Below are 21,413 nucleotides of genomic sequence, written 5' to 3' on the forward strand. Positions count from 1 at the left end.
CGCCGCCACCGCCACCACAGGCGGCCCCAACACCCCCGATTCCTGCTTTCAGGAATGGCGCAAGCCCTGGGAGCTGACACCCCCTTCACAGCCATCGCCGGCAGCGAGATCTTCTCCCTGGAGATGAGCCGCACCGAGGCCCTCACGCAGGCGTTCCGGCGCTCCATCGGTGTCCGCATCAAGTCAGCACCCCTCAAAACCCAGCTTTGGGGGCCCCACACCCGGTTTTGGGGTCCTCACACCCATTTCTGGGGTACCCACACCCATTTTTGGAGGGTCCCCACACCCGGTTTTGGGGTCCTCACACCCATTTCTGGGGTTCCAACCCCTCCTGGGGGTCCCTATGATTGATTTTGGGGCTGTTGTAGGGAGGAGACTGAGATCATCGAAGGGGAAGTGGTGGAGATCCAGATCGACCGCCCTGCCACCGGCACGGTGAGTGGGGTAAAGCCCCTAACCCCCCCCTCCAAATCTACCTTTATCACCCCAGAATGCTTTCGGGAACACTCAGATCCATTGGGATTCCCCCCAAATCCATCGGGATTCCCCCACATCCATTGGGATCCCCCGTCTGTCACCAGGGCACCAAAGTGGGGAAGCTGACACTGAAGACGACGGAGATGGAGACCATTTATGACCTGGGTACCAAAATGATCGAGTCTTTGACCAAGGAGAAGGTGCAGGCGGGGTGAGTGGGGGGGGCACCCCCAAATTGGGGGGGATACCCCAAAATGAGGCAGGAAATGGGGCAGGGGGAACCCAGAAGAGGATGGGGGCTTAAAAGGGGGTGAAAATTCTTCCAGAATGGTGAAAATGGGGTGGAAAAGGCTCAAATTGGGGTGAAAAAGCCCCAAAGTGGTTCAGAAAGCCGGAAAATGGGTTAAAATGACACAAAATAGATTTAAAAGACCCCAAAATAGGTTAAAAGACTTAGAAAATGGCTTAGACTGCCCCAAAGTGGTTGAAAAAGCTTAAAATAAATGGGTAGAAAAGACCTAAAGTAGATTGAAAAATAGGAAAATTGATGGAAATGGAAAGAAAAATGAGCTGAAAAAGGCCCAAATCGAGTCAAATGCTTGAAAATGGGTGGAAACCATCCCAAAATGGGGGGGACACGATCCCCCAGAATGACCCCTTTTGCCCCTATAGGGACGTCATCACCATCGACAAGGCCACAGGGAAGATCTCCAAGCTGGGCCGCTCCTTCACCAGGGCACGGGACTACGACGCTATGGGCGCGCAGGTGGCGCTGTGGGGCGCTGTGGGGCAGGTGTGGGGCTGCTGTGGGGCTGGGGGTGACACTGTGTCCTCCCCCCCAGACGAAGTTCGTGCAGTGCCCTGATGGGGAGCTGCAGAAGAGGAAGGAGGTGGTGCACACAGTGTCCCTGCACGAGATCGACGTCATCAACAGCCGCACCCAGGGCTTCCTCGCCCTCTTCTCGGGTACAGACCCACAAGTGGGACCCACAAGTGGCTGCTGGGGGACCCCAATAGCTCCTGAGCCAGCCCGGGGCTCCCCTGTGCTCTCATTATGTGCCCCCCATAACCCAACCCGTAACCATCCTTAGTTGTCTATAACCCCCCCATACCCCATAACCACCCCCAGGACCCCCATAACATCCCCTAATGGCCTCCCCTTACCCCCTTTACACCCCGAGATTCCCCCTATAGCCTTTACACCTCTTACACCCCACCAGCCCCTCTTATCCCCTGTATCTCATCCCATAAGCCTCTTTATCTCCCACTTATCCCATTACCCCCTTTTACCCCCCCATAACCCACCTCTACACCCTATAAACCCCGATAACCAGCCCCAGGACCCCCCCACACACACATCCCCCCATAGCTCCCTCTATACCCCCCATAGGTGACACAGGCGAGATCAAGGCTGAGGTGCGGGAGCAAATCAACGCCAAAGTGGCCGAGTGGCGCGAGGAGGGCAAGGCTGAAGTGATCCCAGGGGTGAGCAGAGGGGACAGGGGGGGCAATGGGGTTCAGTGGGGCACCCCCTAACCCTGCCCCCCCATGCAGGTGCTGTTCATTGATGAGGTTCACATGTTGGACATCGAGTGCTTCTCCTTCCTGAACCGGGCGCTGGAGAGTGACATGGCCCCGGTGCTCATCATGGCCACCAACCGCGGCATCACCCGGTACCCTGCACCCCATTGAGCCCCACTGAACCCCACTGAGTCCCATTGAACCCCATTGACCTCATTGAACTCCATTGAAAGGATCAGAGGAACCAACTACCAGAGCCCCCACGGGCTCCCCATCGACCTCCTGGACCGGCTGCTCATCATCTCCACTGCACCCTATAGCGACAAGGAGACCAAACAGATCCTCAAGATAAGGTGGGGGGGCAAAACTACCCCATAGATCGCACTCTGTGCCACATAGGTCCTTCCCTGTGCCCCATAGATCCCTCCCATACCCCACAAACCCCCCCAGACCTACATTACCCCCCTAGAGCTGCCCCAAGGGGATGGGAGAGGCCACTGGGGGTGCCCCCCAACCCCTCTGGGTGCCCCACATCCCCCCCCAGGTGCGAGGAGGAGGACGTGGAGATGACAGACGACGCGTACTCGGTGCTGACGCGCATCGGGCTGGAGACGTCGCTGCGCTACGCGATGCAGCTCATCACCGCCGCCAGCCTGGTGGCCAGGAAGAGGCAGGTGGGGCGCTATGGGGCAGCTGTGGGGCAGAGTGGGGTTTCCGTGGGGCTGGTTTAGGGCTATTTTGGGCTGGTTTTAGGGGCTGATTGAGGTATTTTGGGTGCTTTGGTTCAGTTTTGGAGGTATTTTGGGTGGTTTGGGGGTATTTTGGGTGTTTTTGTGGCTCTCCCACGCCCGTGTCCCACAGGGAGGGGAGGTGCAGGTTGAGGACATCAAACGTGTTTATTCCCTCTTCCTGGACGAATCCCGTTCCACCCAGTACATGCGGGAATACCAGGAGGCCTTCCTGTTCAACGAGCTGCGTGAGCCAGGGGGAAGATGTGGGGCTGGGGGGGGGCAAAGGGGGGATATGGGGCAATAATGGGGCATATGGGGGATGTGTGGAGTGGGGGAGGATGTGGGGGGAGAGGGGCTCCATGGGGGCAGATTGGGGTCAGGACGTGGTGAGTGGGGTGGTGCAATGGGGGCAGGGCCGTAGGGGGGTGACCCCCTGACCCCCCTCCCCCTCTTGCAGAGAGCGAAACCATGGAAACACCGTGACCCCCCCCCCGCGCCCCTCCCCCCCCCCGTTTGTACAAATGAAACTTTCGTTTGGAGGCGGTTGCTTTGATCTTTATTGGGGGGGAGGGGCCTCGGGGGGGGCGGGGCTCAGCCCGCGCTGAACTGCAGGAAGAGGCGGCGCCGCTGCGGGTCCTGGAAGCGCGGCAGGAACCGGATGAGCAGGAGCCGGGAGAAGCCCTCGGAGAGGGAGGGGGGCACGAACCGGTTCCTGGGGGGGGAGGGAATGAGGGCTCTGAACCCCCTCAATGCCCCTCCCCCCACTCCCAGATACCTCCCTCCCCCAAATTCTGCCCCCCCTGACCTGTATCCATAGAGCACCACATCGGTGACGGGGACGTGCCCACTCTCTGTCATATCCCGGAACTGGGGAGGGCAGGGAAAGACCCACAAAGGGGGGTTCAGGGGGAAGTGGAAGGGTGAGGACACCCTCACACCCCATGGTGGGAATTGGGGTTTGCCCCCCCCAAGACCCCCACTTACCCGGCAGTTGTGTTGCGCCTGCTCCAGGCTGGCTGTGAAGTGGAGGCAGCGGCAGGGGACAGCAGCGGCGCGGGCACAGGCCACATACCTGGGGACATAGGGGTCATATATGGGTCCCATAGGGCCATCTATGTGTCCTATGGGGTTATATGGGGCTATAGAGATCACATAAGGCCATGGAGTCATACAGAATGGGGTTTATGGGATCATAGAGGTTATATGAGGTCATTCAGGGTCGTAAAGCATCACGTAGGGGTTCTATGGGGTCATACAGGGTCACATAGAGTTTCTTTGGGGTCATACAGCATCACATAGGGTTTCTATGGGGTCATACAAGGTCACATAGGGGTTCTATGGGGTCATACAGGGTCACATAGGGGTTCTATGGGGTCACACAGCATCACACAGAGGTTCTATAGGGTCACACGGGTTCTGTGGGGTCATACAGGGTCACACAGGGGTTCTGTGGGGTCATACAGGGTCACATGGGGGTTCTATGGGGTCACACAGGGGTGCTGTGGGGTCATACAGGGTCACACAGGGGTTCTGTGGGGTCATACAGGGTCACACAGGGGTTCTATGGGGTCATACAGGGTCACACGGGGGTTCTATGGGATCAGGGGTGGTTCTGGGGCCCCCCCTGTAACCTCTGTCGTGACTCAGGGTCGGGGTTCGTGTTGTCGATGGCAACGGAGCGGCCCTGAGCCAGAGCGGCCTCGCAGGCGGCAACACAGGACTGCCAGGAGCCCAGCGTGTCCTATGGGGCACCAGGGGTCACATGGGGTCGCATATGGGTCACAGGGGGGGTCATGGGGGGGTCACATGACCACACTCACCCGGTTGACGTAGACGTATCCCGCGGGAACAAAATGGGTCTTCAGGAAGGTCGACTTCCCAGCTGGGTCAAAGGTCAGGGGGCAGGTTGGGGGGCACAAGTCAGGGGTGGGGGAGTTCAAAGGTCATTGTTGGCGGTCAGAGGTCACAGATGGGGTCAGAGGTCACTCACCCCCAGGGTACCCCACGGCCACCACCACCTCGGGGCTGGAGCTGATGAGGGGCTCATCGGGGGGGTCATAGAGCGGTGCTGAGGGGTCAAGCTGCCGCTGCAGGGTCAAAGGTCAGTGTCAGGAGGGCAAAGATCAAGATCATGGATCACCCACAGGCTGTTGGATGGGGTTACTCACAGGGTCAAAGGTCGGCAGGTCAAAGGGTGCTGGGGCCCAGCCCAGGAAGAATTCCTCTGGGGTGTGGAACCGGAGTCCAGCGTTGATGGCGAACTGGGGGTCAAAGGGCATGGACTGGGGTCAAAGATCATGGACTGGGGTCAAGGGGCATAAAGCAGAGGTCAGGGGGTCTGGTTTGGGGGTATTTGGGGAGTTTTTGGGTCGCACCAATCGGTCACTGCAGGAAAAATCCTTCTTCTTGCGGCCGGGGGCCCAGTTCTGGGGGCGTCCAGCAGCGTCTGGGGGGAGGGACAGGAAAAGGGGGGTATGGGGGGGATGGACCCCCCCAAAACACCCTAAAATACCCCTAAAACAGCCCCAGGTCCCCCCATGGGTTCCCAACCCGCAACTCACCCCCCACGTAGATGCTGTCAGGCACTGACACCGTCACGTCCCCATTGGCCTGTGGGAGAGCCCAAACGAGTGAGCCCCAGTTCAGCCCAGTGCCCCCCAATCCCTTCCCAGTCATTCCCAGTGCCCCTCAACCCCTTCCTAACACCTCCCAGTGCCCCCAGTTACCCCTGCAGCACCTCCTGACACAGATGATCCCACATCCCCAGCACTGGTTTCCGGTACAGCCCTGGCCCCGTCGCCACCAGCACCTGTGGGGGGGGGTGTCACAGAACTTTATGGGGGTCCCCAAAGCCCTTGGGGGAGGTGGTCCCCGTATGGGGGGTCGCACTGACCTGCAGGGCCCCCCCCAGGCACTGGGTCACAGCCTCCACCTTGGCCTTGAACTGGTGGCACTTGAGGCGCCCACGGGAGATGCCCAGTTGGTTGGTGAAGACGACGACCTGGGGGGCGCAATGGGGGTCAGTGGGGTTTGGGGGGGGTTCAATGTGGTTTGGGGGGGGTTCAATGGGGTTTGGGCGTGTCCGGGGGGTTCACTGTGTTTTCGGGGGCATCTCTTACCTTATACCCCTCCCTCTGCAGCTCCTTCAGCTTCCTGGGCACCTCCGGGTACAGAATCCTATGGGAGGAGGGAGTGAATAAATGCACAAACACAGGGGAGCTCCCCAAATCTGCCCCCCCTTCCCCACCCCACTGCCCTGCCAGCCCCCTCCTCACCTCCAGTCATCGGGGCCAGTGGGAAACACCTTCCCGGACTTGGTGGTGATGAGGGTCCCATCCAGGTCAAAACCTGCGATCTGGGGGGGGCAGGGTGGGTTTAGGGGATGCCCCCCACTAAGGGGGGTCCCAAGAGTGTGGGGACCCCCTCTTGAAGGAGCAGCACCCCCAAAATGTGGGGGCTCCTCCCCCCATAGACTCACCCGGGAGCTGGGGATGACGCCAGGGGGGGTGAAGACCAAGAGGGCTCCGTGTTGGCTCCAAGCGTCGTGGGGGGGGGAGGGATGCTTTGGGGGGGAAGGGGAAGGTTTGGGGGGACCCCCCCTGGGTGGGGAGTGCGGGGGGGATGAGGGGGGGCGCTTGGGGGCACGGGGATGGCCCTCGAAGTGGAGCTGAAAGGGGTAAAGGCCATTGACCAAGCAGAGGGTCTGGCCAGGGCGCAGGGTGGCGTGACCCCCCCGGCCCAGCAGGGCCCCCCCCACCGAGGTGGGGTTCACTCCACGCTGTAAGGGAAGGGGGGAAGCATTAAAGGGGGGACCCTCATAACAATGCCCCCCCATAATAAAGCACCCCCAAACTGGGTTTAACCCCTCCCAAATCAATGTGCAGCCCCCAAAATTGGCCTCAGACACCCCCAAAAAGGCCCCCCCCGGTACAACCCCCCCCAAGCCCCACCTGGGTGACCTGGGCCGTGCCCTCAGCGTAGTTGGCCACGATCTCCACTGCAAACGGAGGGGAGGGGGGTAAGAAACAGGGGTCCTGGGGCCCCCCCGCTGCGGGCTATCGGGGGCTGGGGGGGGGGGGAGGCGTTTGATGGGGTCGCTGTGATACCCGGATGTAACCGGGGGTCGCGGGGGGGGGTTTTGGTCGCACCCTGTCCGCGAGAGCACTTCCGGTCGGTGACGCCGGTTCGCGGCCCCCGCCCCACGACCACGGCCTCGCCATCGGGCAGCGGCACCGGCCCGGCCCCGCCGCGCAGCTCACACCGCAGCATGGCCCGCCGGAAGTGACCTGGCCGGGGAGCCTCCGCTTCCGGTCACCTGATACACACACACACACACACACACACACACACACACACACCCCTCTCGGTTCCGCTCCTCAGCACCGGCCCCTGCTCGGCCCCTCACCGCGCTACTTCCGGGTAGCGCCGACGCAAGTTCCGGCTGCCCCTTCCGGTTGGTGATGTCGCCAGCCCGCCCTCTGGCGGTGGAAAGCGGAGTCGGTCCTCCAGGGGTGGCCGAGTCCTCCCGGGGCGGGGGACCGGGGCGGGGGGAACACCGGGACAGCCGGAAATAGACCGGAAATAGACCGGAAATGCCCCATCAGCCATACACAGGTGTCCCCATGACCTTGCCCCCCCCATACACAAGGACCCCCCTCAGCCGCCATCCGGTGCCACCACGTTTATTGCCCCCCGACCCCCCGTTCCCTCTGACCGGGTTCCGGAGGCCGCCGCGGGCGCCGAGAAACACAAGAAGGTGCCGGGGGGTGCGGGGGGGACACAAGGGACAGGGTCCTGGTGCCCCCCTCCTCCCGGTGTCCTTGGGGTCCTTGTGCCCCCCCGCCCCACCTCGGCCCCCTTGTGCACCATCACGTGTCCTTGTGCAGCATCACGTGTCCTTGTGCACCACCACGTGTCCTTGTGCACCATCATGTCCTTGTGCACCATCACGTGTCCTTGTGCACCATCACGTGTCCTTGTGCACCATCACATGTCCTTGTGCACCATCATGCCCTTGTGCACCACCACGTGTCCTTGTGCACCATCACATGTCCTTGTGCACCATCACATGTCCTTGTGCACCATCACGTGTCCCTGTGCACCATCACATGTCCTTGTCCTTGTGCACCACCACGTGTCCTTGTGCACCATCACGTGTCCTTTTGCAGCATCACGTGTCCTTGTGCAGCATCATGTCCTTGTGCACCATCACGTGTCCTCGTGCACCATCACGTATTCTTGTGCACCATCACGTGTCCTTGTGCACCACTGTATGTCCTTGTGCACCATCACGTGTTCTTGTGCACCATCACGTGTCCTTGTGCACCACGTGTTCTTGTGCACCATCATGTGTCCTTGTGCACCATCACGTGTCCTTGTGCACCACTGTATGTCCTTGTGCACCATTGTATATCCTCCTGCATCACCATATGGCCTTGTGCACCATCATTTATCCTTGTGCACCACCATATGTCCTCGTGCATCACCACATGTCCCTGTGCACCATCATATGTGCTGGCGCACCATTGTACATCCTCATGCACCGCCATACGTCCCTGCGCACCATCCAATATCCTTGCGCACCCTCTCTTGTCGTCATGCACCATTGTACATCATGTGCCACCATTTATCCTTGTGCACCCTCATTTATGCCTATGCACCATCATAAGTCCCTGTGCACCAGCGTATGTCCTTGTGCACCATTGCACATCCTCGTGTGCCACCAGACGTCCCTATGCACCATTGTACGTCCCTGTGCACCCTCGCACACCCTTGCTCACTCCCCCATCTCCCCGCTCCCCACCGCACATCCCCATGCTCCATCCTCTGCCCTCCCCCACCCCAATTCCCCCTCCCCCCCCCACGCTCCCCTACCCCTCCACCCTCACACCTCCGTCACCAACCTCCCCCCCACCCACCCCTGCGTGCCCCCCCCCAGCGCCTCCCCGTCCATATCCCCCCCCACCCCCACCCCCACGCCGTTGCCCCCCTTCCCCCCCCCCACGCCGGGGCTGTCGGGGGGGGGCGGGTGGAGGGGGCAGGGCGGCGCTGCCTGGAACTCGCCGCTCTCCTCGGTGCGCAGCTCCCGCCGGTAGAAGTAGCTGAAGTTGGAGACGATGACGGGCACGGGCAGGGAGATGGTGAGGACGCCGGCGATGGCGCACAGGGACCCCACCAGCTTCCCGCCCACCGTCACCGGCGCCATGTCCCCGTAGCCCACGGTGGTCATGGTGACCACGGCCCACCAGAACGCCTGTGGGATGGACGTGAAGGCGGTGGCAGCGTCCTCGGCCTCGGCGAAGTAAACGGCGCTGGAGAAGAGGACGACGCCGATGAGGAGGAAGAAGATGAGGAGCCCCAGCTCCCGCATGCTGGCACGCAGCGTCTGGCCCAGGATCTGCAGCCCCGTCGAGTGCCGCGACAGCTTGAAGACTCGGAACACCCGCACCAGGCGGATCACCCGCAGGATGGCCAAGGACATGGCCGGCTGGCCCAGCCCGCCGCGGCGCGCCAGCTCCGTGCCCAGCGCCACGAAGTAGGGAGCGATGGCCACCAGGTCGATGAGGTTCATGGCGTTGCGGAAGAAAGCCGCCTTGCTGGGGCTGGCCACCAGGCGCACCAGCAGCTCCAGGCTGAACCAGCAGATGCAGATGGTCTCCACCACGAAGAAGGGGTCAGAGAGGCTGCTGCGTGAGGGAGGGGATGGGGACGGGGAGGCGGTGGTGTTGGGGAAGGGGGTGGCAGGGGGCTGGAGGGGAGAGAGAGATGGGGGGTTAGGATATAGAGGTGTGGATGAAGCATCCAGACCCATAGGTCAACCACCCAGACACCCAGATCCATGATCCAGACCCATGGATCTATCATCCAGACCAATGGATTCCTCATCCAGATCCTAGATCCATCACCCAGACCCATGGATCCATCATCCAGACCCCTAAATCCATGATCCAGACGCATGGATCCATCAGCAAGACCAAATGGATCCATCATCAAGAACAATGGATCCATGATCCAGACCCTAGATCGATCATCCAGACCCATAGGTCCACCCCCCAGACACCCAGATCCATGATCCAGACCCATGGGTCCATGATCCGCACCCTAGATCCATCATCCAGACCCTAGATCCATCATCCAGACCCATGGATCCATCATCAAGGCCAATGAATCCATCAGCCACAGTGGGTTAATAGAGGTTACAGCCCATCCTAGATCCACCATGTAGAGTGAGATAATGAAGGTTAAAACCCACCCAGATGCTTGGGTCCACCACCCACTATGGGTTAATGGGCGTTGGAGCCCATCAGGACCCATGGATCCAGCACCCAGACCTATGATCCATATCCCAGAGGAAGAGGAGGATAACAAGGAAGAGCAGGAAAAGGAAGAGGAAGTTGATGGAGATGAAGAGGATGAGGAGGAAGAGAAATGGGTGGATGAAGGCTGGAGGAACAATGCTGCTGCTGGGGAGGAGGAGAATGAGGATGAGGAGGGTGAGGAGCTGGGAAGGAGAAAAAGAAGAGGGGGAAAAAGAAGATTGAGCTGGAGAATATTGATGCTGAGGAAGAGGAGGAGGATGAGGAAGAGGAAGATGAGGGTGATGAAGCTAAGGACCACAAGGAGGAAGGTGGTGAGAATGAAAACGATGGGCACAACGAGCCTGAGGACCAGAAAGGTGTGAATGAAGATGATGAGGTTGAGAAGGAAGATGGAGCCCACGATGATGGTGGGGCTGAGGCCCATGAGGATAAGAACAACAGTGCCAGTGACGATGAAGATGAAGATGATGATGTCAAGGAAGATGTGGGGCTGAGGCCCATAAGGATAATGGTGCCAATGATGCTGAAGATCAAGATAATGACATCAAGGAGGAAGATGATGATGTCAAAGAGGAAGATGACGACCATGATGATGATGATGGGGCTGAGGCCCATAAGGATAATGGTGCCAGTGATGCTGAAGATGAAGATGATGATGTCAAGGAGGAAGACGATGATGTCAAGGAGGAAGACGATGACCATGATGATGATGATGATGGGGCCGAGGCCCACAAGGACGAGGACGATGATGGCCACGATGCTGAGGCTGAAGCTGGGGGGGGCCCACGGAGCCCCCCTTTGCCACATCCCCCCCGGCTCACCTGCAGCGCCCCCTCCGTGCCAGGCCGGAACTGTGGCAGGGTCTCGAGGCAGAAGACCACGATGGACACGAGGATGATGAGCACCGAGAGCAGCGCCACGGCGCGGGCGCCCACCGAGCTCTCGGGGTGCTCGCACAGGAGCCAGGCGCGGCGCTGGAGCCGGCCCCGCGGCAGCGCCTCGGCCGCCTCCACCGGGAAGCCTTCGGCCTCGCGCAGCCGCCCCTCGGCCTCCTCGCCGAGCTGGTAGAACCGCAGCTCCTCCATGAATACATCCAAGGGCACGTCCGGGGGCCTCCGGAGCCGCCCCCCCGATTGGTAGTAATAGAGCACGGCGCCGAAGGCCCCGACGTGGCGGTCGAAGAAGTACTCGCGGCGCTGGGGGTCGAAGTAGCGGCGGCGCCGGTGCGGGTCCCCCAGGAGGGTGTTGGGGAAGCGCAGCAGGGTCCGGCCCAGGGTCTCGAACCGGCGCCCGGCCACGTTGATGGCGACGCGCTCGCAGCAGCCCAGCGGCTCCCCCATGGCCGGTGGCGGGGGCATGTTGGGGGTCTGGAGGGGTTTATGGGGTCGGAGAAGGTTCTGGAAGGTCCTTTTGGTGTCTTTGAGGGGTTTTGGGGTTGCTTTTGGGGTTCTTCCAAGGTTTATGAGGTTGGAGAAAGTTCTGGAAGGTCCTTTTGGGATTCCAGAAGGGTTTTGGGGGGTTCTTTTGGGGTTCTTCCAAGGTTTATGGGGTTGGAGAATGTTCTGGATGGTCCTCTTGGGGTTCTTGAAGGAGCCTTGGACGTTTATGGGTGTTCTTAATGGGTCTGTGGGGTTGGAGAAGGTTCTGGAAGGTCCTTTTGGGGTTCTGGAAGGAGCCTTGGATGTTCTTTGGGGTTTCTTAATGTGTCTGTGGGGTTGGAGAAATTTCTTGGAGGTGGATTTGGGGCTCTTGAGGGGGTCTTGCTGGGCTTCTTCAGGGGTTTATGGAGTTGGGGGACCCTTAAAGTCCTTTGGGGGTCCTTTAGGGGTCTACAGGGTTGGAGGGAGGAGGTTCTTGAAGGAGGTTTTGGGGTCCTTTGGGGGTCCTTTAGGGCTCTACAGCATTGGAGAACCCTCAAGCTCCTTGGGGGTCCTTCAAGGCTCTGCAGTGTCGGAGGAGCTTCTTGGAGGTGCCTTGGGGTCCTTAAGGGCTCTATGGGGTTGGGGACCCTCAGGGTTCTTGGGGCTCCCACAAGGACCCTCCAGCTATGGGGGGACCCTCAAGGCCCTTTGGGGTCCCCCCTCTGTCATCCCCCTCGATCCCTCCAGGGTGCCCCCCCTCCCCTTGCTGTGGGGCTCCTCTCACCAGGTGTCCCCCCCCCCCCCCCACCGTCTCGCTTGGTGTCCCCAAGCCCTGCCCCACGTCACTGAGGGGTGTTCCCAACCCCTGTCACCGGGTGTCCCCGATGTGTCTGTCCCCAGCCCCTGTCCCTTGCCTCTTCCCACCCCTTGTCCCCTATCATGGGACGTCCCCCCCGTCCCCGGGTGTCCCCCACCCTTATCCCCCTGTAATGGAGTGTCCCCAACCCCTATCCCCTACCACGGGGCGTCCCTAGGCCCTGTCACCGGGTGTAAGCCTGTCCCCGGGTGTCCCTGGTGTCCCAACCCCTATCCCCTGTCACCGGATGTCCCTGTCTCTGTCCCCAACCCTTATCCCCTATAACCGGGTGTCCCCAACCCCTGCCGCTGCCTGTCCCCAACCCCTATCCCCCATCACTGGGTGTCCCCCCCCATCTCCCGCTGTCCCCAGCCCCTGTCACCGGGTGTCCCTGTCCCCGTCACCGGGTGTCCCGGCCCCACCGCCGCCGCTGCTGTCCCGTAAACAGGGTGGCCCCAACGGTGTCGGGTTCCCCCCCGCGGGCTAAAAATAACGGGGTCGGGGGGGGGGGGGGGGGGGTGTGGGGGACACCCAGAGCCCTGCCCCCCCCGCCACCCACTGTCCCCAGTGAGGACGGGGGTTGTAACCCCCCCATGGCACAGGGGGCGTCACAGTGGGTGCCATGGAGGGGAGTAACGGGGGGGTCACCTTGGTTGCTATGGGATAGGGGGCGGGTGACACACTGGCTGCCATGGGGGGGTGTCACACTGGTTCCTAGGGTGGTTGTTATAGGGTGAAAAGGGGGTGACATGCTGGTTGCCATGGTGATGACAAGGTGTTGTCACCCTGGTTATTACGGGGTCACGAGGGGGTGTCACCCTGGTTGCTATGGGGCTTGGAGGGGGTGACACGCTGGTTGCTATGGTGATGACAGGGGATGTCACCATGGTTACAAAGGGACAGAGAAGCTTGAGCACCGCGGTTGCTATGGCAACAACAGAGGCTGTCACCCTGGTTCCTATGGCAATGGCAAGGGGGGTGTCACCTTGGTTATTATGGGTTGGCAAGGGGTGGTTCCCCCCCCGTTGCTATGGAGTCACCATGCCCCCCCCCCCCGGCGACCGAGGGGGCGTGGCCTCCCCGTTGCTTTGGCGACGGAGGGGGCGTGGTCTCTTCGCCACACCGGCGCCGCCGCGCTCCGTCCCCTTAAGCCCCGCCCCTTCCCCCCCGCGCGCGCCCACTTCCGGCTCCCGCCGCCGCTCCTCTGTAGCGCATGCGCAGAGCGCGCGGAACGGCCTGGCCCGAGCGGGCGGAGGGAGCGCGAGCGCCCGGGGGGTCCGTAGGGAAGGGGGGGTGGGGGGGGAGGTCACGTGGGGTGGGGGGAGGGGGAGGGACATGGAGGGGTGCGGGCGGTGGGGGAGGTTCCGGTGGGGGGCCATGGGGGTCTATGGGGCCTAAGGGGGGGGCCGATGTGGGGCTATGGGCGGTTATGGGGTGTCAGTGTGGGTCTGGGGGGGGCTCAGTGTGGGGTTATGGGGGCCTATGCGGTCTGGGGGGGGTCTGATGTGGGGCTGTGGTCGGTTATGGGGCCTGGGGGGGGCCGCTGTGGGGCTATGAGGGCCTGTGGGGTTCCAACGGGTCCCAGTGTGGGGCTGTGGGGGCCTGTGGGGTTCCAAGGGTTCCCAATGTAGGGCTGTGGGGGCCTATGGGGTGACAGTGTGGGTCTGTGGGGGCCCAGTGGGGTGGGATGAGGCAACTCAAGGGGGTTTAACAGTGGTGTGGGGGGATCTATGGGTCCAGGGTGGGATCCATGGGTCTGGGAGGCGCCAGCTATGGGTCTTGGGCTGCTCCTCACCCTCTCTTTCCCCCTCTAGACCCCCCCAAGATGACTCAGTTCCTGCCCCCCAATTTACTGGCGCTCTTTGCCCCCCGGGACCCCATCCCCTACCTGCCCCCTCTGGAGAAGTTGCCTCATGAGAAGCACCACAACCAGCCCTATAGCGGCATCGCCCCCTATATCCGGGAGTTTGAGGTGAGCCCCACAACCTCCCCCCCCCACCCCCTGACCCTTCCCTGCCCCATAACTCACCCCCCATCTCGCCATAGGACCCCCGAGATGCGCCCCCCCCGACCCGTGCTGAGACGCGAGAGGAACGGATGGAGAGGAAGGTACAACCAAATCCCTCCAAATGGGGGGCAGAGGCTTAAAATGCGGGGCTGTGGGGCACAACCCCCTTGCTATGGGGCTGGGGGTGATGGGCAGTCCCCCAGGTCTCAGCATCATTCCCCCATTCAGTTCAAGGCATCTGTATGGGGCTGGTTCTTCTCCCTTTGCTTTTAGTGGATCCCAGCTAGTTTTGGGGTCCCCCTTTGGGGTTTTGGGGTCCCCCCATTGATGTGGGGTGTTTGGGTCTGCGGGTGCCCCATATCTTCGTGTGTGTGTCCCCCAAACAGAGACGGGAGAAGATTGAGCGAAGGCAACAGGAAGTAGAGAGTGAGCTCAAGATGTGTAAGTTGGGGGGGTTCTATGGGGCTGGGGGGGTTCTATGGGGCAGGGGGTAGTCCCCCCATGTCCTCTGACACCCCCTTGCTCTTCTGACTCCCCTGAACCACCTTTTTGGCCCTTTAGGGGACCCACACAATGACCCCAATGCTCAAGGAGATGCTTTCAAGACCCTCTTTGTGGCCAGAGTGGTGAGTGCTGGCGGGGGAGCGAGGGGGGTCCTTCCAGTCTATGGGGCTCCCCCAGTCTATGGGCTTTCCCCCTGACCCCCCTCGATTTGGGGTGTGTCCCCCCCCCATTCCCCCCTCCAGAACTACGACACAACTGAGTCAAAGCTGCGCCGTGAGTTCGAGGTGTATGGCCCCATCAAGCGGGTGAGCAACCCCCCCATAACAAGCCCTCCCCAGACAAACCCCTCCAGCAGCCCCGGCTTGGGGAGTGACACTGCCGGCTTGTTCAGATCTACATGGTGTACAACAAGCGCTCTGGGAAGCCCCGTGGTTACGCCTTCATCGAGTACGAGCACGAGCGGGACATGCACTGTGAGTACCCCCCGCCGCAACACGCCTTTCCCCCCTTACAACCGCATGTCCAACCTCTCTAAGCACAACCCTGCGTCCCCTTTGGGGTCCTGCGGGGCCTGGGCTCTCTCGCAGGTAAGTACAATGCTGGGAGGACCTACAGGCGACTGAGGCAACAGGCGACTGAGTTCCAGGCGACTGGCGGCTGTGGCTGTAGGGAGCCAAGGCTACAGGCGGCCAGGCTGTAGGTGGCCAGGGCTACAGGTGGCCAAGCTCTAGGCAGGCGAAGCTACAGGCGGCCAGGGCTTCCGGTGGCTCAGCTGTAGGCAACTAAGCCTACAGGCGGCTGGGGCTACAGGCGGCTATGCTATAGGTGACTGAGGCTACAGGCGGTTGACCAAGCTGCAGGTGGTGGCCAGGGCTGTGTGTGTTGGCCAAGGCTACAGGCAGACAGGGCTACCAGTGGCTAAGCTATAGGCGAGCAAGGATACAGGTAGTCAAGGTACAAGCGGTTAACCAGCTACAGGCATTGGCTGAGGTTACAGCCCAGGGCTACAGGCAGTGGTGCAGCTATAGGCAGCCATGGTTACAGCTGGCTAAGATACAGGCAACCAAACTACAGGTGGTGGCCAAGGCTACTGTTGGCCTAACTACAGGCAGCCAAGCCTACAGGTAGCTGAGCCTACAGGCAGCAATGCTACAGGTAGCCAGGGCTATAGTTATCTACGGCAACAGGCAGTGGCTGAGGCTACAGGCAGCCAAGGCTACAGGCAGCCAAATGTCAGGCAGCCAAAGCTATAAGCAGTGGCCAAGGCAGCAGGCAGCCGAGGCTACAGGCAGCCAAGCCTATAGTTAGTCAAGGAAACAGTTAATACTACAGGTTGTGGCCAAGGTTACAAGCAACTGAGGCTGCAGTCGGACGAACTACAGGTACCAAAGGCTGTAGTTAACCACAGCTATGGGCAGCTGAGGCTACAAGCAGGCAAGGCAACAGGCAGAGCCAGAGAGAGCTGAGGCTACAGGCGGTCAGAGCTACGGGCAGCCAAGGCTACATGTGGTAGCCAAGGCTACAGTTGAAGCCAAGGCGATAGGCAGTGCCTGAGGCAACAGGCGGTCAACCCCCCCCAGCCAATGCAACAGGCAGTGACCACCAACAGTCGGAGGCTCCGGGAAGCGCCGCTCTCTCCTTCCCCCCCTTCACCCTGTCCCCCCCGCGGTTGTCGCGTCCCCGTGTCCGGTACCGGGTGCGTGTGCGTGCTCGTGTGTGTGTGTGTGTGTGTGTTGCTGGGGGGGGGACCGGGGGGGACGCCTGTTGCCGGCCGGGGTTGTATTAACACTGTTTTATTGTCACTGCAGCCACCTTTGTGATGGCTTTTGCCACTGCTGGCTTGCAGCTGATCCTAGTGCTCCCCCTTCCAACACCTCAGTGTATGGTTGGTATAAGGGTTTGTATGTTGGTAAGACACCTTTTTAACCCCCCCACAACACCCCAAAATACATGGGGAGGGGGGGGGGAAGGGCAGGGGGGGTTCTGAGGAACCCCCCCGGCCCCAAACCCCCCCCTTCACCAACAGGGTTTGGATGGGGAGGGACATGCAGATGCACCCATCGCATCCCAGCACAGCTGGGATGAGAGAGGTGCCATCAACCCCCCCCCCCCCTTTTTGGCTTTTTATGAGGCCCCCCTTGTCCAAAAGAACCCAAATCCCACTTTAGTAGATGGGGGGGGCTTTTCTTAGCCCCCTCCACCTCATTTCTCCCCCCAAACAGGGCTTAAATCCCTTTTGGAATATCCCCACCTACTCTTAACACGGTCACGGCCTCAGTCTCCGCTGAGGTGGGGACGCGTGGCCCCTCTTTTGGGGGGGGGCCCTAAGGAGCCCCCCCTCACACCCTTTGAAGTGAATGGGGAAGGGGGGGCAACAAGTAGGACCCCCTTCCCCCCACTGCCCTTTGCTACTGCCCATGGAGGAAGGAGGGGGGGGCTGTGAGTGGCCCCCCCCCCCCCCCCCGTGGGACCCAGGGTGGGGTGGTGCTCATGGCACCAGTCCCCTCTTAATAAGAGATCTGTTGGGGGACACTCCCCCAAAATACATCAGTGGGGGAACCCAAATAGATAGGTGGGGGGACCCCAAAATAGATCTATTGGGGACCCCCCTAAAGTAGATCAGTTGTGCCCCCTAATATAGATAAATGGGGGGACCCCCATATAGATCACTGGGGACCCGAAAATACATCAGTTGGGGGGACCCCAGGATAGATCAGTGGGGACCCCCCCCAAAGTAGATAAATGGGGGGACACCCCCATATAGATCAATGACGGACCCCCAAAATCGGTCAGTTGGGGACCCCCTGAAGTAGATCAATGGGGGGACCCCAAATAGCTCAACTGGGGCCTCGTAGAAATAGATCAATGTGGGAGCCCCCCTATGATGTTTATGTAGGATCTACAGCATTGCTATGGAGGGGGGCAGCGCCCATAATGGGGGGGTCGGGTCTGGGGGGGGGGGGCTGAGCCCCCCCATGGGTATGGGGACCAAACCCCTCAGTCCCAGTGACGGGGGGAGGGGGATTTAAGGGGGGGCTGAGCCCCCCCAACCCATCCCTATGGGGGGGATGTATGGGGGGGGCCCAATGGGTGGGGGGAGCACCCATGGGTGTGTGGGGGGGTGGTTTTTGGGGGGGGGTCGGGGGGTGATGGGTCTCAGGTAAGGCCCCAGCGCCTGTCCAGGACCAGGAGCTTCCGGAAGGTTCTTTGACCCCCCCCAAGCCGAGGGGGGGGGACACACGGACCAGCCCCCCCCATCATCGTGTACCCCAGGGGGGAGTATGGGGGGGCTGCGTCCACCCTATTGTGAGTCATAGGGGGGGGCTTGAGGGGAGTGTGTTATGGGGGGATGCAGGTAAGGCAACATTGGGGGTGTCCCCCCAAATCAACATGGGGGGGTCCTTATGCAAGTTGGTGGGGGGTTCAATGTGAAGGTAAAGGTGGTTCCCCCCCAAGTCAACATGAGAGGGGGGTCAATGTGAAGGTAAAGGGGTGACCCCCCCCAAGTCAACATGGGGTGGTCCAAATGCAAGTGGGGGGTCAGTGTGAAGGTAAAGGTGGTTTGTTCCCCCTGAGTAACCAACATGGGGGGGGTCAATGTGCAGGTAAAGGGGGTGCATCCCCCCGCAGTTCCATGGTACAGGCTTATGGGGGGGTCACCTTGTCCTTAACCTCTTTGCTTTCCAGCCGTGTATTTGGGGGGGGAGGTACCCCCTTTCCCCCCCCCAGGGCATCCGCAGCCCTTGGTCCTATTGATGCTGATGATGCGTTTGGGGGGGGGGGTTGTCGTTTGGGGGTGGATGGTACCACTTTGGGGAGGGGGGGGGCGGGATGGCAGGTCCCCTTGTTACTAACCCCTCGTTTGTTCCCCCCCCCGTACCCCACTTTTGTCCCCCCTCCCTCGTCCCCCCCTCTTTATAGCCGCCTATAAACATGCTGATGGGAAGAAGATCGACGGGCGCCGCGTGCTGGTGGATGTGGAAAGGGGACGCACGGTGAAGGGATGGAGACCCCGGCGCTTGGGTAAGGACCCCCCCAATCCATAGGGGGTCCCCCCCCCTTTATCCATAGGACTCCCCCCTTGATGTGGCCTCTGTTGCAGGGGGAGGCTTGGGGGGGACCCGCAGAGGAGGAGCCGATGTGAACATCAGGCACTCGGGCAGGGACGATACCTCCCGCTATGACGAGAGGTGAGTGTGGGGCTGGGACCGGGTGAAGCCCCCCTATGGCAGCCCCAGTAGTGGGCCAGGGTACCCCCCCCCCGGCGCCCCTCACGTGGTATCACCCGCAGGGACCGGGAACGGGAGCGGGAGCGGGAGCGCCGGGAGCGTTCTCGGGAACGGGAGCGGCGCCGTTCGCGCTCCCGGGACCGGCGCCGCCGCACGCGGAGCCGCGAGAAGGAAGAACGGGACCGGAAGCGGGGCGGGAGCCGGGACCGCAGCAAAGAGCGAGACCGGAAGCGCCGCAGCCGCTCCCGCGACCGCAAACGGGATCGCGACCGGGATCGCGACAAGAAGGAGGAGGGGCTCGAACCCATGGAGCCCCTCGAGGACCTAGGGGGCAGCGGGGGGATGGGCGGCATTCCCGATCCCGGTCCCCCGGACGGGCTGGGATCCAAAGGGGACGGGGAGGACAAGAGCCGGGAGCGGGACCGGGAGCGGCGCCGCGGGCACCGGGAGCGGGAGCGGCGCCGGGAGCGCGAACGGGAACGGGAGAGGCCGGAGCGCGAGCACAAACGGGAACGGGAGCGTTTGGAACGGCGGGAGGAGAGGCCCCCCGGGCCGGATGCGCAGGATGCCATGGGCGGGGGGGGCGACCCCGGCTCCGAGCTGTTCCTGCAGTCGGATTCCCTCCCGCCGCCCGAGGGGTACATGGGGGCTGAGAACGGGTACCTGATGGAGCCCCCCATGGAGTGAGGGGGGGAGCCCCCAAAACGGACACCCCCAAAATCCCCGTTTTTGTGCTTCAAATAAAGGTGTTTTAATGGAAAGGAGTTTGGGGGTCGTGGGGCAGCAAAATGGGGGGGCATATGGGGAGGGATCCCCCCAAATGGGATGGGGGGACTAAATGGGAGGAGACACCCCCGACATAGGGTGGGACATCCCAGGTAGAGTGGGTTTGCCCCCCAAATGGCGTGGGAGACCCCAGTGAGGGGGGGCCTGAATAGGAGGGACACAACCCCAAATAGGGTGGGATCCCCCCCCAAATAGAGTGGGACCTTCCATATGGGATGGGACACCTCCCGTAGGAGGGCGGGAGCCCCCAAACAGGGACCCCGCTTCCAAATACAATGGGAAACCCCAAATGGGGGGGGGGAGGCACTAAATGAGGTCGGAACCCCCCTCTCGAGATAGGACGGAACCAATCTAAATGAGGTGGAGGGGGGGAGTAAATAGGGTGGGATCCCCCAATTCCCCCATCCCATTTGGGGTCCCTTCACGTGCGGGGGGGGGGGGAGGGGGGGGCTCGGCGCATGCGCGTGTCTCCTTTGGGGGGGCGGGGCGGTGTCGCGCGCGAGGAGCGATGGCAGCGCTGAGCGGGGACGCGCTGGGGCTGGAGCGGGGTGAGGGGAGACCTGGGGGGCAGTGGGGGGCAATGGGGCAATGGGGGCAATGGGGGGCAAAGGGAGGTAATGGGGGCAATGGGGGTAATGGGGTAATGGCAGTGGGGGCAGTGGAGGCAATGGGGGGGCAGTGGCGGTGCAGGGGATAATGGGGGGGTTCAGTGGGGTGCAATGGCCCCCATGACCCCCCAGACGTGGGGCGGGCGGTGGAGCTGCTGGAGCGGCTGCAGCGCAGTGGGGAGCTGCCCCCCCAGAAGCTTCAGGCGCTGCAGAGGGTCCTGCAGAGCAAGTTCTGCTGCGCCATCCGCGAGGTGGGACCCCCAAAACAGCCCCAAGACCCCTCCCCCCCCCCCCCACGGACCCCCACAACAGCTCCAGGACCTCCAAAACCCCCCTTGGGGCCCCAAAACCGGCTCTGGGATCCTTAAAACAGCTCCGGGACCCCAAAACCCCCTCGGGGTCCCCAAATTGCACCCTGGTAACCCAAATACCCCCATGGAACCCTGATATATACCTCGAGGGGACCCCCAACCCCCCTCCCCCCCATTGCCCCTGAAAACCCCCCAGTCCCCACCATCAGCCCCCTGAGGGGGTGGGGGGGTTGACCCCTGGGTACCGGGTACCCGAAAACCAGGGTGACCTCCCCCAAACCCGGGGTGCCCCCCTCCCCTCCCCCCCCCAGGTCTATGAGCAGCTCTATGACACCCTGGACATCGCTGGAAGCCCTGAGATCCGAGCCCACGCTACAGCCAAGGTACCCCCAAAACACACCCAGAGCACCCCAAAACTCACCAAGAGACCCCAAAACCATCCCAGAGCCCCCCCTAACTGACCCAGGGACCCAAATACCCCTCTTGGGGCACCCCATTCGCCCCCCTTTCCCTTGGCCCGGGTCTGTTCCCGTCTCTCACCTGCGGTGTCCCCCCTGCCCGTGTCCATCTGTTCCCTCCTGGCTCCGCCTGTCTCCCCCCCGCGGTGGCCGGTTGCTGTGCCCAGGTCCTGCCCTTGTCCCTGTCACCATGGACCTGTGTGTCCATACCCTATATCCCATACCCAGTACCCTGTATCCTGTA

General features: G+C 61.8%; 5 protein-coding genes across 6 annotated transcripts; 3 read left to right on the forward strand and 2 right to left on the reverse strand.

Annotated features, from left to right (window-relative positions):
- Positions 1-33: 33 nt before the first annotated feature.
- Positions 34-3,268, forward strand: RUVBL2 (RuvB like AAA ATPase 2; the record flags this gene model as incomplete). The annotated part of the gene is made up of 11 exons (XM_062606414.1): positions 34-182; positions 369-435; positions 582-688; positions 1,150-1,243; positions 1,320-1,443; positions 1,868-1,962; positions 2,032-2,150; positions 2,232-2,351; positions 2,543-2,672; positions 2,860-2,974; positions 3,187-3,268. Coding segments are annotated over 11 exons (1,146 nt in total), but the record flags the coding sequence as incomplete, so codon positions are not given.
- Positions 3,269-3,283: 15 nt separating this feature from the next.
- PNKP (polynucleotide kinase 3'-phosphatase) lies at positions 3,284-7,054 on the reverse strand. Of its 2 annotated transcripts, XM_062606409.1 has the most exons (16): positions 6,878-7,054; positions 6,680-6,726; positions 6,208-6,507; positions 6,005-6,084; positions 5,849-5,906; positions 5,623-5,730; positions 5,467-5,538; positions 5,291-5,339; positions 5,105-5,175; positions 4,898-4,990; positions 4,720-4,816; positions 4,550-4,611; positions 4,361-4,470; positions 3,714-3,801; positions 3,535-3,596; positions 3,284-3,441 (listed from the first exon to the last, which is right to left on the reverse strand). In XM_062606409.1, the coding sequence occupies exons 1-16, from the start codon at positions 6,996-6,998 to the stop codon at positions 3,321-3,323; spliced, it is 1,539 nt and encodes a 512-aa protein (XP_062462393.1). In that variant the 5' UTR covers positions 6,999-7,054; the 3' UTR covers positions 3,284-3,320. The 2 variants fall into 2 exon arrangements, with proteins under 2 accessions (XP_062462393.1, XP_062462394.1); XM_062606410.1 differs by lacking the exon at positions 4,361-4,470.
- Positions 7,055-8,613: 1,559 nt separating this feature from the next.
- On the reverse strand, positions 8,614-11,408 carry KCNA7 (potassium voltage-gated channel subfamily A member 7). The gene is made up of 2 exons (XM_062606411.1): positions 10,870-11,408; positions 8,614-9,477 (listed from the first exon to the last, which is right to left on the reverse strand). Exons 1-2 carry the CDS (start codon positions 11,404-11,406, stop codon positions 8,614-8,616), a joined length of 1,401 nt encoding a protein of 466 aa, XP_062462395.1. The 5' UTR covers positions 11,407-11,408.
- A 2,020-nt stretch (positions 11,409-13,428) lies between these two features.
- Positions 13,429-19,742, forward strand: SNRNP70 (small nuclear ribonucleoprotein U1 subunit 70). Its single transcript, XM_062606415.1, has 10 exons — positions 13,429-13,540; positions 14,080-14,237; positions 14,312-14,374; positions 14,660-14,714; positions 14,835-14,899; positions 15,020-15,082; positions 15,169-15,250; positions 18,699-18,800; positions 18,880-18,967; positions 19,069-19,742. Exons 2-10 carry the CDS (start codon positions 14,091-14,093, stop codon positions 19,691-19,693), a joined length of 1,290 nt encoding a protein of 429 aa, XP_062462399.1. The 5' UTR covers positions 13,429-13,540; positions 14,080-14,090; the 3' UTR covers positions 19,694-19,742.
- A 528-nt stretch (positions 19,743-20,270) lies between these two features.
- On the forward strand, positions 20,271-21,172 carry LOC134157466 (protein lin-7 homolog B-like). The gene is made up of 3 exons (XM_062606413.1): positions 20,271-20,340; positions 20,533-20,651; positions 21,023-21,172. The coding sequence occupies exons 1-3, from the start codon at positions 20,301-20,303 to the stop codon at positions 21,170-21,172; spliced, it is 309 nt and encodes a 102-aa protein (XP_062462397.1). The 5' UTR covers positions 20,271-20,300.
- Positions 21,173-21,413: the final 241 nt, after the last annotated feature.

This window comes from Pezoporus occidentalis, unplaced genomic scaffold, assembly GCF_034315485.1.
Source record: "Pezoporus occidentalis ecotype Australia unplaced genomic scaffold, CSIRO_AGI_Poc_V1 ctg965, whole genome shotgun sequence".
NCBI classification, from domain to species: Eukaryota; Metazoa; Chordata; class Aves; order Psittaciformes; family Psittacidae; genus Pezoporus; species Pezoporus occidentalis.